Raw genomic sequence first — 16,069 nt, forward strand, 5'->3', positions numbered from 1 at the left:
TCCCAGGTGATTCTAATGTGCAGCCAAGGTTGAGAACCACTGCTCTAGGTACTGTATAATTTACTTATGTCTTTCCCTACTAGAACGTAAGCTTAATGAGGGCAAGGATCTTTGCTTGTTTTGTTCACTGATGTTTCTCGGGTGTCTAAAATAGGGTCAGGTGCAAATAGGTGCTCCAAAAATATTTGTGCATAAATGAATGAAATAAATAATGCATCAATGAGTGAGAGAATGAACTAAACAGAATCTAGGGTCAGGACTGTAGTAATCCAGGATCTACAAATTTGAAAATTTGAATTTTATTCCAGACTCTGCCTCTTAACCTTGGCCTCTGTTTCCTCGTGTATTAAATTAATTGGTTGTTTATTCATTCAATTAATATCCGTTGCAACACAGCTATGATTAAGAGGCTACATCTTTGTATCCAAATATTCAAATCTTACTGCTCTTGCAGGGCATGAAACTCAGAGGCTTCAAAACTCCCGCCTTTTCCAAGCCCCGCCCATCCACCAGGCCCATCTTTAGGCTCCTCCCCGAGTCATCACAGCCCGCGGCTAGTGTAGAAGCCCCACCTTCCTCGTGCAGTCATCCAATGGCCAAGATACACGGCTAGATTAATGGAGGGAGTTTTAGGTGTCCTCTTGGCGCCTGACCAGAGTCTTGGGGAATTCCGTTCCTCTTGAGTAGTCACTTCCCCGAGTTACCCCTACGAAATGCAGGATCACCCACTCCCCCAGGGTCCCTCAGGAGGGTCGGACAAGGCTTCTGAGCCCCGTCGCTGCCCTACCTACGAGCCCTGGGTCTTCACTGGACGAAGCTCTCGCCCCGCAGAATTCTGGGAGTGGTAGTTTTCTTCCCGCGGTTCCTTCCTGGTATACTGGAGGCCAAGACTCGCGGGACTACGATTCCCAGACTCCTGAGCGAATGCTGGTCACGTGGCCTGCAAGGACGCGGGGCTGGTGGGCGGGGGCCCGGCGGGTGCTCCACAGCTGTCAGGGACTCCACAAGCCCGCGGGCCCCCCCTTGGCCCAGAGACCCCAGCATGGTGCGCGCGGGCGTCGTGGGGACGCATCTCCCCACGTCCGGCTTGGACATCTTCGGGGACTTGAGAAAGATGAACAAGCGCCAGGTAAGAGGCCCGCGTGGGGGGCGCGCCCGGGAGTCAGGGCATCCAGGGTATGGCTACAGCAAGGACAGCGCTGCAACTCCCGCGCCGGGCTCTCTTAGGCCCGGGGTTCAAATCCGCACCGACCCACCTGTGGGCATGTGTGTGTGCTTTCTTGCACTGAGCCCAATTGGGGCAGAGTGGTCAGGAAGGGTAAGAAAGTGTAAATCTAGCCCTATGGATGTCAGATGTGGTTGAGAAAGCAGGGAGGTTGACTTGGCCGTGAGTGACAGCTGTCTGCAGGTATTTAAAGGGCCACCCAGTGGGAGGGGAAACGGATTCTCTGTGGGTCTCCCGAGGCCTGACGCCCAGAGGAATGCTGCCCGCGGTTGGACGGGGCAGAAAGGCAGGCGAAAGGAAATCACTTTGTGACAGCGGGAACTGTGCAGGAGTGCCTCCCGTTCTGGAAGTGTTTTCCCAGCCCTGCACCGGGACTAGGTACAGCTCCTTGTGCCCAGAGAGCTCAGTGGTGGTGCTCAATCAGTGTGGACTGAATCGGTGTTCGGAAGGGATTCCAGAAGTCTCCAACTTCCTTCTTTCTGTTTGTTTTTTTTTAATTGAAGTATAATTAACTTACAAAATTATGTTAGTACCAGGCTTCTTTAACTTCTTTCTCAGATTCTCTGGTCTGGCTGCACCTTGAATATAGGAGGCAGTTAGCGTGTGGTCTTTGGGCAGCTGGGCTTGATTTCTCTCTTCTGGGCCCTCAGAGGAAAACTTCCTTCTTGCTCTGTCCTTAGTTAGCTCTTGGCTTAGATCACTGTCTTTGGGTCTTTCTCTTCCATATAAACCAAGAGGAGTAGGGACTGGAAATGAGGCTCTCTCCTCCAGGAAAAATGAGAGTGCCTAAACTTCTAGAGAATTTGGGGTCTGTAGGGCACAAATACCATGATGAATATGAATTACTTCTATTGATGCTAATAATAAAGCGTGCTAAGAAAAATGGAACCTTCCTCCTGGGAAGTTGTGATTATCTTTGAAAATGGTATTCATTCTCATGATTTTGATGACATCCTGTTTCATTTGTCTTATTATATTGAGGTGTGAGGTGGTGCCCATGGCAGGGCACAACTTATTCCTTTGGGCATGTGGTTAATTCCCTCCCCACCCCACCCCCAAGTGGAATTTCAGACTAGTGCAATCATGTGGGAGTTTGGTGACTTGAGTTTCATGAACTGTGTTTAAGAGTCTGGTTGTTTCTAGGTGTGCATAGCTGATGAGCTCCTGGGAGTGTCTGTGATTAAGATGAGTTGTGGCAGTGATTATCACGAGCTTGAAAAACCAACAGCTACTGTCCTGAGCATTGATACTGTCCTCAAGAAAATCCTCCAGGAAATAGAGCTTTATTTAAAAATCTAGACTTACTTGGCTAGGTTTTTTAAATGTCTCTAAAATGGTATGATTACAGATGATTATCATGGCAGACTATCAGAGAAGGCCTTGAACGTATCAATCCTTAAGCCATTTTGAAGGATCGGTATATTCCCATGCTCAGTGATAAGAACTATTAGTAGCTGTTGCATTGCCTATGTTTGCTAATCTTTTAATTAACATTAAGAAGCTCAAATCCTCTGGTATTTTTTTTTTTAAGCTTTGTCCTTTTACTTCTTTCTTTTTCCCTCCAAAATAGCAAGCTGTGACACCTTGTCAGGCATGCATGCTCCACCAGTCCTGGAAGTGGGACCTCCTTTCTCTGCTATGCTTAATTAAGGCAAGAGCCACATGCAAAAAAAAAAAAAAAAAAAAAAAAAAGGACTCTTTGTTTCTGCAGTGAGGAAGAGAGGAAGAAATACAGCTACTGGCATTTCTGCTGCTCTGTCAGCCAGAGTTTCTAGTCTCAAATGTTTGTCGAGAACCCTCAGACATTGGCTGTTTTATCATTGGTTGACAAAGACTGAGTGTGGGCTTGCTTCTAAACTCTGCTGGGTTATTAGGTGCCAAGCATACAAAGTTGGTAGGCAGAGATGAACAAGGGCACCTTGTTGTTCAAGTCAGCTTGTCATCGTTCAATCAAAATTATGTTTTTGGATTCCAGGATTTCAATCCTGGACTCAGACAGGGTGTTGGAAGTGGGATTTGTGCTTTTGCAATTAGCTTGATTAAGTTTTTATATAACTGCCCCTTTCTTTAGCAAATAGATATCTTGCTCAAAGGAAGTTTTTTGAATAACTGATTTCACTTCCCCTTGATGAATATTTCAAGCACAGGAAATCATACTGGAAAATATATTCTTAGTACCCAGCCTTTGTTAGGTAAATCACAAGGTTTTGTAGTGTGCTTTCTTCAAGGTGAAGCCTGGTGGTTTGAAAACCTCTCTGAAAATGACAGTCTCTTTTAAAACCCTGACTTGGGGCTTTCCTAATCAGATCTGTAATTCATCATGAAACAAAGTTTGTTTATCAAATCCTTCAATTCCGACGGAGCAGGTGGAGAAGCTTTTCATAATTTGATATTGACACAATAGCCAAAGAGTTAAAAAAAAAATGGTGTGTAACTTTAATTTTGAGTTACATTTATTTTCCTGTTTTTATTTATTACATCAAAATATATTCAGTTATTTTAATTCACTTTTTTTTTATGTCCCCACTTTCAGTCATATCCTTCCTAATTACCTTGAATTACATAAGTCCTCATAGGTGTAATATTAGCAAGAGACAGGTTTGAGCTCTGTATCACATCAGAATACGTTTTCCTGTTTGTCACACTCTTTAAAATGATTATTTTAATAGCAGTTACTATGCTGTCCATTGCACTTCCTTTACCCTCCCTCCCTGCCCCCCATTTTGGAATTAATCCATGCCCGTCATAGGAATTTTAAAGCATAGAGAATAGTTGGAAGGAGAAAATGGAGTCCTTCATCATTCCACTGTACTAAGGTAGCCTCTGTTAGTATCTTGTGTGTATTTTCTAAACTGTTTTATAGTTTGTGGGGATCCTACTGCAGCCTACATTTTCCACTTAACATATCTTTTTTAAAATATATTTTTTTATTGATTTCAGAGAGGCAGGGAGAGGGAGAGAGATAGAAACATCAATGATGAGAATCATTGATCAGTTGCCTCCTGCACGCCCCCGACTGGGGATCCAGCCCTCAACCCGGGCATGTGACTTCCTGGTTCATGGGTTGACGCTCAGTCACTGAGCCACGCCAGCTGGGCCACTTAATATATCTTAAGTGTTTTCATGTCACTGAATGTATATTTTGCATTGTTTTAAACAGTGCAATAACTTGCCATTGTTTTCGCAATCATTTCTCTATTACTGCTTTTGTTTCATTTTCTCTGTTGTTAGAAATAAGACTGTGATAAATATATTGGGTCATAACCCCTTATCTGCCTTTATCTTAGATTGAATTTTGAGAAGTAGAATTACTGGGCCAAGAGTAACAACCTCTTGATACTAAATAGCTTTCTGGATGATTATGTCACCCGCATCCCAAATGTGCCTTTGCCAAGAACTGATTATTAGTATTTTAAAAACCCCAAACCTTACAATTTGCTAGGCAAAAAAAGTGGGGCCAGGAGGGTGAAGGCAGGATTTGGTTTAAGCACTTTAAATGTTTATTCACTACTTGCAATTCTTCTCTGGAAAATTAATAGTTTTAAGCCTTTACTTCTTTTTTGCTCCAAGACAGGAAAGGGAACAAGATCAATCAAAAAGTAAAAACTAGAAAACAGATGAAAGAGTGCTGACAGCTAGAAAAAGGCAAAATCCTAAGCCAGCAGTGGGGGAAACCGAGGAAAAACTTCACTGTTTGTGCTGCAGAATCCTCACTCATGAATTGGCAGTTCCCGTGTCTCTGGAACTGGGGGTGAAGGGGAAGTGGGGGTGAAAGAGCTGAGAACCAGATCCCCAGCTGTCCCCGCCACAGCCCTCAGAGGATTTCCTCTCCTGGGTGGGGGTCTGGAAGTTTATTCTTGGGAGGGTCCTGGAGTAAGGCTTCCAGGCCTAGTGGAGGATGTGCCTACGGGGCTTTGAGGGACTGCATGCTGATGATGGAGACGCCATTAAGGGTGGAGGTTGGGGAAGAACAAGAACCGTGTAGGTGAGCACATAGGCCAGAAGACAGGCACAGACGGTCAGGTAGAGGGGGTTAGAGACTTGGAGATCAAGCAGTTACAGTCCCAGATATGTGGCTGAGAGTGGACGGCTCAGGTAGAGGGAGAAGGTTGTTGGAGACTTGGAGGAATTGAGACACTAGTGCAGTGATGGCGAACCTTCTGAGCTCGGTGTGTCAGCATTTTGAAAAACCCTAACTTAACTCTGGTGCCGTGTCACATATAGAAATTTTTTGATAGTTGCAACCATAGTAAAACAAAGACTCGTATTTATTTTATATATTTAAATGCCATTTAACAACGAAAAATCAACCAAAAAAATGAGTTCACGTGTCACCTCTGACACGCATGTCATAGGTTCGCCATCACTGCACTGGAGTGTTGGGTGGGCCGGTCACAGGCTCCGCAGATCACCCGGGCAGCCGCAGGGATTGTGAAGGAGACTGAGGCAGGTACCTGAGTAAGGGGCCATCCAGAGGACAGTAGGGCAGGTGCCCCGAGGGCTTACATTTCCACTAGACTAGGCAGGTGGCTTCTGCCCCCATAGCCTCTTGGAGGACGGTGGGCATCTGGACCAACAGTGCAGCCACAGCTGCTCAGGGGTTTGTGCTGTGGGCAGGTGCTGGGTTTCCCCCCAGTCCCAGGGGTGGGTGGTGTGGCAGGCGTTGGTCAGCAAGGAGGAGCCTGTGCTTCAGCGTGTGAGGGACAGGGAGGGGCAAAGACAAGCCCTATGGGCCTTAACTCAGTGGTCTCAGGTGGGCGAGGTCAGCTCAGAATGATATTTAACTCACGTGACTTTCCATTTATGGAAAATCTAAGCATCCAGCTGTTTAAACTTTTTGTTGACTTTTAACATGCCTTTCAGATAGCGAAGAGTGTCATTGCTAAGTGCTGTAGGGCCCTGAAGCCTCCTTTGGGGCCTCTTCGGCCAGGGGACTAAGAGGTGGCTCTGGGTCAGTGATGGCGAACCTTTTGAGCTCGGCGTGTCAGCATTTTGAAAAACCCTAACTTAACTCTGGTGCCGTGTCACATATAGAAATTTTTTGATATTTGCAACCATAGTAAAACCAAGATTTATATTTTTGATATTTATTTTATATATTTAAATGCCATTTAACAAAGAAAAATCAACCAAAAAAATGAGTTCGCGTGTCACCTCTGACACGCGTGTCATAGGTTCGCCATCACTGCTCTAGGTGATCTGCACTGCGGGTGCCAGGTGCTCAGGTCAGGCCTGTGCGCTCGTTCTACAGCGGAGGTCCTCCCAGCAGTGTGAGTGGCGGGGCCCTCACAGGTGGAAGGCGCTGGGAAATCCCGGAGAAGTGCAGCCTTAGTGAGGCTTTAACAAAGCAGGTCCATGGAATGCTCTGGCTTCCCTCTCCCTTTTCTCTCATTGAAGGAAAGACGGATATGGCAGGCTCATTCCATGGACAGATGTGGGGTTTTACACAAGCACACATGTAGCTCAGGGTTAGCACACTCTGCCTTTGGTTTTAATGCCCGGTTGGCCTTTCTTCTTCCAGCTGTATTACCAGGTCTTGAACTTCGCCATGATCGTGTCTTCTGCACTCATGATCTGGAAGGGCTTGATCGTCCTCACTGGCAGCGAGAGCCCCATCGTGGTGGTGCTGAGGTAGGTCCCACGGACCGCGCACTGCTGCCTGGACCCAGGAGCGGGGTCACCTTGCAGGCAAGCCTGCCTGACAACCCAGACTCAGTACTGTAATTGGACAGAAGTCTTCTTTATTGATATCTGTTTGAGAATATTTTATTTTTTCTGGCTTTTGTTGGAAATCTTATTTTTTTCAACAGAGATGTTAGAGTTTTTACATGTTGATGCTGATGCTCCTGTGCAAAACATTCACGTTTGTATTTTAATGTTTTAACTCACGTAAAAGGACAGTTTAACAAAATGGTATTAATGCATTATTTATGTACAAATTGATTTTTAAACAGAGGTGATTTAAAACTGTTACTTGATTGTAGCAAACAGGCATCCCAGTGCCTAGCAGAGTATCATGTATGGTTTTGTTGTTGTTGTTGTTGTTGTTTGTTGTTAATCCTCACCTGAGGATATTCTTCCATTGCTCTTTTAGCGAGAGTGGAAGAGAGAGGGAAAGACAGAGAGAAACATTGATGTGAGAGAAACACACTGATTGGTTGCCTCCTGCACATACACCGATTAGGGCCTGGGCTGGGGAGGAGCCTTCAACCAAGGTATGTGCCCTTGAGCAGAATTGAACCTGGGACCCTTTGGTCCACAGGCCGATGCTCTATCCACTGAGCCAAACTAGCTAGGGCTTGAGTATGTTTTTAAGCTTCCCCTGCAGTATTGGGTAGGTAGCTACTCTCTTCTCAGACTATTACTCTCATACAGCATAGCCTGTTTATTTTAGAAGAGTTGATACTTTAGTTAATGTCATGTAGCCACAAAGTCATCCAAGGGGAAAACTTAGCAATCAGTTTGAAATAGAATAGCCATCTTTGGGAGCCCTTAGATCAGCGGTTCTCAACCTGTGGGTCGCGACCCCTTTGGTGGTCGAACAACCCTTTCACAGGGGTCGACTAAGACCATCCTGCATATCAGATATTTACATTACGATTCATAACAGTAGCAACATTACAGTTATGAAGTAGCAACAAAAATAATTTTATGGTTGGGTCACAACGTGAGGAACTGTATTTAAAGGGCCAGAAGGTTGAGAACCACTGCCTTAGATGCTTCAAGATGCTCTCTGTACTTGTGCCTTAGATCATGAAGTCTTACGTGGGTGGGAATGGGGCCCAAGCTCATAGATTTCAGACCCCCCAGCCTTGCTTCAGTTATGACAGCTTCACTTCATGTATCATATGTTAGGCTTCCTAGGAAGATTTCATTGGAAGGATGGATTTAATGGCTTTTGAAAAAAAGAAGAAAGTAAAAACATCTAATTTATTTTTATTTTTTAATTTCTATTTTTTATTGAATTTATTGGGGTGACATTGGTTAATAAAATTGTATAGGTTTCAGGGGTATAATTCTATACGACATCATATTATATTGTGTGTTCACCACCCCAAGTCAAGTCTTCCATCACCATTTATTCCCCCTTTACCCTTTGATGCCAGACCCCTTGCCCTCTCTGACCTCTCCCTACCCTCTTCCCTCTGGTAATCACCATACTGCTATGTCTATGAGTTGTTGTTTTTTCTTGTTTAATCCCTTCATCTTTTACATCCAGCCCCCAGCCGCCTTCCTACTCACAGCTGTCAGTCTGGTCTCTGTATCTATGAGCCTGTTTCTGTTTTGGTTGTTAGTTTATTTTGTTCATTAGGTTCCACATATAAGTGAAATCATATGGTACTTGTCTTTCTCTGACTAAAAACCTCAAATTTCAATGGGCCCTCTGATGTCACAGACAGGGAACCTGAGGCCCAGCAGCGCCAGGGCACTTGCATCTCATGGTCACTTAGGCAGCCAAGACTAGACCTGAGATGTTCTGCTTCTTAAATCACACACGCACGCACGCACGTGCGCGTGCATTCAGAAATTGTGAAATTGCAGTGTGTAGAGACTTTTTAAAAAGCATCCTTTACAATTCTAAAGCAGTTTGGTTTGTCAACATAAACTATTGACATCATGAGAGGTGTGTGACCTTGGGGAACATGACCTTGGGGGAATGCCTGACCCATGGGGAAAGCAAGTGTAAGTTGATATTAGTAAGACGTTTCAAAGAACTGGTTTCCTCATGGGACACGACAGTGGCTCTGGATGCCAGACTCCAGTGCACTCGCCCGCCTCTGAGACCCATTGAGGAGCCGCCTTTCTAGCTGCAATTCCTAATTGCTAGTGGAGACCGAGGTGGCTTTCTAAAAACATCTTCCCATTATGTGTCTTCAGCAGTTTTGCTGAAAGAGGAAAGATGAAGAAGCAGTAGATGAAGAAATTATCTTAAGCATTTTAATCACCATTCTTTAAAAGGAGACAAAGCCCTGAACCAATTGTTTTATTTTCAGAAGACAAAATAAACTTCCAAGTTGGGAGATTAAAAAACAACAACACAAAAAACACTCAAATTTGTTTTAACTCATTTCTAGCTCTTTCTACCTTTTTTGTCAGATCTCCTATTTTTGAGTGCTGGATCTATTACCAAACCTAGTATCACTGGCTTCACTTAAAAATAAGCACATCAGCAGGAACTTGGTGCCAGGCCAGTCTCCACTGCGCTTCCCCTTGCTGTGTTCTGTGGGTGCTGACAAGTTGAAGGTGTGCTGGGCTGGGAGGGGTGGGAGCCAACTTCTCAAGCTGCTTCCATTGTGACTCCATGTTTTCCTTTACAGCTCCTTATTTCTTCACGAATGTGGTTCATTCTCCTTCCAGCCCTCAGTCAGCATTGCTTGTATGACACCTGTATAGCCATATGTCTAAGTCTTATTTATTCTCTCGTGCATTAAACAAAGCATGAGCATATATAAAATGAGTTCTATTTTGATAATTTCAGCTTCCACTAGATTACAATTGACTTTGAATCCAGTGAAGATTTTTGGCATGGGTTTAAACTGGTATCATGTGGGATTATTTATTGACCTCCACATCAAAAACATTGGTTAAAATTGGGCTTTCTCTAGAATATGGTCAAAAGGATGGCATTGCAGGAGTCAAAAGACTCGGGTTTGAATTTTGTTCCAACCCTCAGCTTGGCTGGCAGACAGCTCATCCTCCTAAGTGCATTCATTTATTTGTTTCTCATTCCTTGAACAAGTACGTCGTGTTCTAGGTGCTGGGGATACACCATGCAATGGAAGAACTGTCCTCGAGTGTTAACCAGCTTTCAGTCTGCAATTCTGAATGAAAATAGTAATGTGTTTATAGATGTGGGTTTCTTAAAGGCTAAATATTGGCTCTTCTCAGATTTAAGTCTAAGAAAAAATCATCTCCTTTTCACTTAATGTTATCACCTTGCACAGTCAGAAGGAAACACTATGTCTTGTTTCATAGCTCATAGGCCTACTGGACTATTGATGAAAGTTGAAACTCTAACTCATATGTTTATCATTATATTTATTGTGAATTAAAATGTTCACCTGTGACCCCAGGGTGATTTGGATGTGCTTTTGTGTTTCTTTCTAGTGGCAGCATGGAGCCAGCCTTTCACAGGGGTGACCTTCTGTTCCTGACAAACTTCCGGGAAGACCCTATTAGAGCTGGTGAAATCGTGGTTTTTAAGGTCGAAGGACGAGACATTCCAATAGTTCACAGAGTAATCAAAGTTCATGAAAAGTAAAGAGGCTTTTCTTCTTTTCAGTGTTGTTTTGTAAATTTTTGGTAGACTGTGTTCATGGTGGATTAAAAAGTGCAAAAGCACTGAATTCTGTTCCTAGTTCTGCCATTTACTAGTTGGTGAGTTTGGACCTGCTATGTAGCTCAGTCTGTAAGATGGGAATGATATACTTTACCCACAGTAACTCCCAGGGTGATTATGAGAACTATAGAACTGACATTCATTAAGGACCTGAACGTAGTGAGATGGAATGTATGGCGGCATAATATTAGTTATTTGAAGGACTCCCAAAGAAAATCAAATTCCACTGTAATTGAGGATTATTTTGATATGAGAATTCGTTTCTGAAATACAGAAAGCTACCGTTTTCCATTTTATGTCACTTTGGACCAAGTGACATTCTCAACAGTAATATTAGCCTAGGATGGATAAAAATTTCTTTCCCCAACTTACCCCATGATTCCATCCTTGCATATCCTGCATTAATCCCCCCCCCCATTCCCCAAAATGGCCTTTCCTTTCCTTTAAATGCCAGTGATTACTTATTAAGACACGTTGTGAACCAAAAATAATGACTTCTAGCTCAAATACATTAAGTTTCCATGAGGTACTACAGTCACATGATTTGTGAAAATGTTACATTTTATATGCTTTATTCATTTACCCTGTGTAGGCTTAGTGTGGCATTTTTACCTGCATGAGTAATGGAATTAAATTTAGGTTTTGTGTGTTTGTGTTTTTGATGGCATGTTACTCATCCAGGGTGTATGTGCGTGCACCATAACTATTTGTACATTTCTGGTATTTATAAGCCCATTCGATTCACTGCTTCCAGGTTGCCCAAAGATGTTGATACTTAAAAATATTCACTCCATTTTACTCTAAACATTAGAATGACCCTGATTCAAGTCTGTGTTAATACACGAATGTTACTTGATGTCTACTTGTTAACTTACTGATGAGGAAATACGCTCAGTCATAACGTGACAGTATTCTCACCAGATTTAAAACAAGATGAGAAACTGTTCAAAGTGGAGGAGATAACGATGACTTGTGGTAGTTTGCATGACTTGTGAGAGCCCGCCCGGATTTTTATCCTCTTGATTTCCTTTATGACCATGGCTGCAAATCAGCTTGCTCCTTTTGGTGTGGTTTCAAATCTTTGTGGGCTTTTAAGCTTTTATCAAATTATAATAGTGCATTTTTTTCACTTGTCCATTGAAAGAAGACTCTTTATAGCTCTACAATGCTGTAATATTGTGTTTTGAGTGTCAAGGCAATGTAAGCACCAGTTTAGATGTTTTAAATGAATCCCTTGTGTCTCTTTAATGCTGGTTTTATGCCATTTGTGATTCCTGTTTTTTTGCAAACTGGATTTTACACCACTCTGCTCAGTGGTGAAGGAACTAATGCATTAACACATTCTGCATTTGGCAAGAAAAAGTAAGTAGAGGGAAAGGAACCCTTGCATTTGACTTAGTTTGTGCTCAGATCCGTACTCAGATCAAGTTAATGTCTAGAGTGAAGAATATAATCCACGTGAAAACAGTTGCTGGAAGCTCATCATGGCCTTACTGGTGCTTTTGTGCTTTGCAGTTGTCAGGGTAACCGGAGTGTTTAGAATTAAGTCTATAAAATTGTCATTAAATTTGTGCTTTAGTTGAATGGTTATCTGTAAGCAATCATCTTAGACCAAGAAAGATCAGGTTATCTTAGACTGCTTTCTAAATGCCCATATCTGGCTGTAAAGTGTTGGATAAACTAATTTTTGCTAAAGCTGCTGTGCTGGAAATAATTTTTGAAAGGACATTGTTTTTCTTTCCAGAGATAATGGAGACATCAAATTTCTGACTAAAGGAGATAATAATGAAGTTGATGACAGAGGCCTGTACAAAGAAGGCCAGAACTGGCTGGAAAAGAAGGATGTGGTGGGAAGAGCCAGAGGGTGAGGATTACCTTTTAAGTTGTATAGAAGATTCAGAAACCAGAGACACTAACTGTCTGAGATAATAGGATCATTCATTGTAAGTAGTACATGCGTGGAGAGCTGTCAGAGTTCTGGTTTGTATGGTGATAACGAAATAAAACTCAGGACTGACCCAGGACCTAACATCAAAGCTGAGTGCAAGTGTGTTATCTATGTCATGGATTTGATTCTGTTTTGAAATAATTCCTCACCGAGAGAGTAGTTATTCGTTGGTCTTAAATAACAGTTACAAGAGATCCGCTCAGAGATAACCACTGTTTAACACTTGGTGAATATTCTAGATACTTCCTGTCCCTATGCAGATGTGCATGCATATGGAATATATAATTTTACATAGAAGAGTTTTATTTTTAACCCAACAGGAAGTTGGAACTAGCTTTCAGTGTCAAATCTACATCTTTTTAAATGGCTACAGGATCGCCACTTATTTAACTAATCCTCTTTTGGTGGATATTCAGGTGATTTCCTGTTTTTCACTATTAAAAACAGTTATGTGATAAATCTTTTAGTAGTCATCTTGGAATAATTGTTTCAGCAATGAGTTCTGCTTCTGATTGACCCCAGACAGTGTATCCTCTTATGAGAAAAAGAAAAAAGGACAACCTCCTGTCTTTTGGCGACCCTTGTATGGTAGCCCTTGTTAGAAATGCCTTTTTAAAATCTTATCTAAATCCCACCAGCTGTGTGAGGCTGGAGACCACTGGTTCCCATTTTCTAAGATTCAGCTTTATTCATCAAATTATAGTGTAGAGCCTCTTTCTACCCCCTTTCTCTCTCTGCTTACCTTTTAACCGTTTTTACTCGATTGCATTTCACACGAATGTCTGCAGGAGATGAGAGAGACTTCCAGTTGGTCAGTCCTGTATTTTTAGAAACTCTGGTATAGGTTTTGTATAAGTGGGAGCTGCAAGCCACCGATTGAAAGGGACTGTAGGGGACTAAGGGTGCGTTACCTTGTTTCCCGTTAATGGCATTAATTTTGTCAGCTCGATCGTTCGTCAGCCTGTGCTCCCAGCTTTCTCTCTCTGGGACCATAGATCATAGTTGTGAGATTCATATAGATTTGTATTCACTGCCCAGTACACTTGTTTGTTACATCTGAAAAGCACTGTGAAACGAAAACGATGACGATTCTTGATGAAACTAATTATCCATGTACTTTAAACGCTTTCTCTAACAGCAGTTCTTAGAGTGGGATCTGAATCTTACTGCGGTGAGAAAAGATGAACACTAGGCTAATGAAAGTTGCCCGTTCCATTTGTACAAGTGGCTCGGTATTTATTTTAATTATGTTGTGGTGAATGCTGCTAGTGGAGGCGAGTAATATCTCCAGCCAAAATATAGAGCCTGATTAAAAATTGTCCTGGCTGTCAGCTCTGGTGCTTTTTACTGAGAAAGCCTTTGGGACAGGAGAGACCGTTGCTCTGACAGCCCCAGTCATGCCATTCCCAAGCAGGACTTGCTTCCTAAGGCTGGTTTATGGTGTTTTCAAAGGTTACTTTCATATTACAAACAATTTTCATATCTCTGACTTTTTATCTCACAATTTAGGTTTTTACCATATGTTGGTATGGTCACCATAATAATGAACGACTATCCAAAATTCAAGGTAGGAATTTATATGTGTGCCTGTATTTAAAAAAAAAAATTGGAGCTTTTTACATGTGCCGCTATAAAGATTCAGTTTGTTTAAAATGTTTTGCTAGTTATGTTTTCTACAGAGTATTTGTTGTTAACTACAAAGGAACATAATCATTTCAATTATAGATTTAAAATAGCTACTTTTATCTTTTATGTCCATAATGTGTTCTAATATGGCACCTATATGTTTGTTGCTTTTTATTATGGAAATATTTAAAGAAACAAAGTAGTAGAATAAACTCAGTAATGCTAATTTCCCTGCGTCAGTGAAAATGGTGTCCATATTTTTAAAAAACCACTTGAAGAACAATAGGAAACCTACGTGGGATGAGCAGTGCATTGGCTGTGTGTGCTGGGGTTTGAGCCTTAGTCCTTCAAAAGATTTTTGGGTTTTTAACCACAATGTGGCATTGGCAGCTAATGTGGAGAACAAGAGGGGAAAGGTCACCTTTTGATTCCGTCCTCGGTCCAGTATTGAACAGACTTCATCTGAACACATTTGCAACCCAAATGTATCTGTAGGCCTCGCAGTTATTTTCCATTCTCTTTTCTTTACAGTATGCTCTTTTGGCTGTAATGGGTGCATATGTGTTACTAAAACGTGAATCCTAAAGTGAGGAGCAGTTCCTGGGATGAAGATTGAAATGAATTCTATTGAAAACGAGAAAAACTAATATATTTGAAATGTTCCACTTTCTGTATACAAGGGAAACAATGCAGAGACGTTTGTGTCCTGTCCAAATAAATGATTCATCAGTAAAGATTGTTTTCTTCTGTCGGCTCTGATTTGAATCTGCTCAGCGTACCTGCCCCTTGTGGCTGTTGTTCTGGTCCGAGGGCGGGGACTGCGTCACTCCAGGAATCAGGCGGCCACTTCTGGGCCTGCGAGGGGCAGGGCATGGCCCACATAACAGTCGTCATGTCCACGTTTCAAAAGTGAAAGTCTTTGCGTTCAGGGGGAAACGAGCAGACCCCTGAAAACAGATGGCTTCATATTTGTTAAAATGGAATCTGATCATTCGTAAAGCCTGAAACTGTTTTTAGAAAGAAAGGTATAACTGCCTTGTTTTTGTGGTCTGGTATAGCTTGAGGTGGTTGAAAGAAAGTGTTTAATAACACAGAGCACACTCCTTTGACAAATTGCAAAAAGCACAGAAGTGTAAAAGGGGCCTCTCCCGTTCCTCACATTCTCAGCATCTCCGCATGTAACTTATTGCATCGTATATAGTCCTTCATTAAATAGTTATCAGGCACTTATGTCCCAGCCACTGTCTTCAGGGTTGGGGATTCAAAGTCCCAGCCTGGATGGAGTTTGCAGGCAAGTGGGAGGAACGGAAATCGACACTCGATTTCAGGGGTGACAGTTGCGATGAGGAAAGATAAAGTGGGGTAAGCAAATAGAGGGCGAAAGACCACATTGCTTTTCATAGGAGGTCAGGGAAGTCCTCTGAGGGAGGGGCACTGAGCGGAGTTAAGAGAAATGAGAGGGAAGGAGGCATGTACATGTTGGGGAAGAGCGTTGCAGCAAATGTGAGGCCCCCACAAGGGAATGTTCTCCAGCTCCAGTGAGCACCGAGCCCCGGCTGCTGTTGGCTCAGGAGGTGGGTGAGGCCCGGGTTCTGCACTCTCAGCACATGCCCAGGGGATGCTGGTGCTGCTGGTTCCTGGACCACTGTGCATAGCAAAGCGTCAGAGAAACACAGAGGGGGCCAGCGATGTTTTCAAACGCACTCTCCAGATGTACAAAAATGGTCTCTTCACTGCACAGTGTGATGGTGACATGCTTTCCATCAGAACTTACAAATCTGCCTTGCTCTTTGAGGTCTGCCCAGTCCTCATCTGAGAGTTTAGAATCCCCCAACTTACTACCCACCTACGGGCCTGGAGCAAGTTACTTAACTTCCCTCAGCCTTATGTGGAGGATAGAAGGACTCTTCCCGCCCGGGTTGTCCTGTGT

The 16,069-nt window shown here is 42.9% G+C and overlaps 1 protein-coding gene across 1 annotated transcript; it reads left to right on the top strand.

Moving 5' to 3' along the window:
- Positions 1-583: 583 nt before the first annotated feature.
- Positions 584-14,873, top strand: SEC11C (SEC11 homolog C, signal peptidase complex subunit). The gene is made up of 6 exons (XM_081097117.1): positions 584-1,129; positions 6,747-6,856; positions 10,334-10,483; positions 12,310-12,429; positions 14,023-14,080; positions 14,671-14,873. Exons 1-6 carry the CDS (start codon positions 1,043-1,045, stop codon positions 14,722-14,724), a joined length of 579 nt encoding a protein of 192 aa, XP_080953243.1. The 5' UTR covers positions 584-1,042; the 3' UTR covers positions 14,725-14,873.
- The last annotated feature ends 1,196 nt before the right edge of the window (positions 14,874-16,069 follow it).

This window comes from Myotis nattereri, assembly GCF_964212035.1.
Source record: "Myotis nattereri genome assembly, chromosome: 8".
In the NCBI taxonomy this organism is placed as follows: domain Eukaryota; kingdom Metazoa; phylum Chordata; class Mammalia; order Chiroptera; family Vespertilionidae; genus Myotis; species Myotis nattereri.

What these genes read in the sequence shown, in the direction of transcription:
- SEC11C (XM_081097117.1), top strand. Translation starts at nt 1,043, where the DNA reads ATGGTGCGCGCGGGCGTCGTGGGGACGCATCTCCCCACGTCCGGCTTG. An exon ending in GTGGTGGGAAGAGCCAGAGG is followed by an intron (nt 12,430 to 14,022) that starts GTGAGGATTACC and finishes CTCACAATTTAG; the next exon opens with GTTTTTACCATATGTTGGTA. An exon ending in ACGACTATCCAAAATTCAAG is followed by an intron (nt 14,081 to 14,670) that starts GTAGGAATTTAT and finishes TTTTCTTTACAG; the next exon opens with TATGCTCTTTTGGCTGTAAT.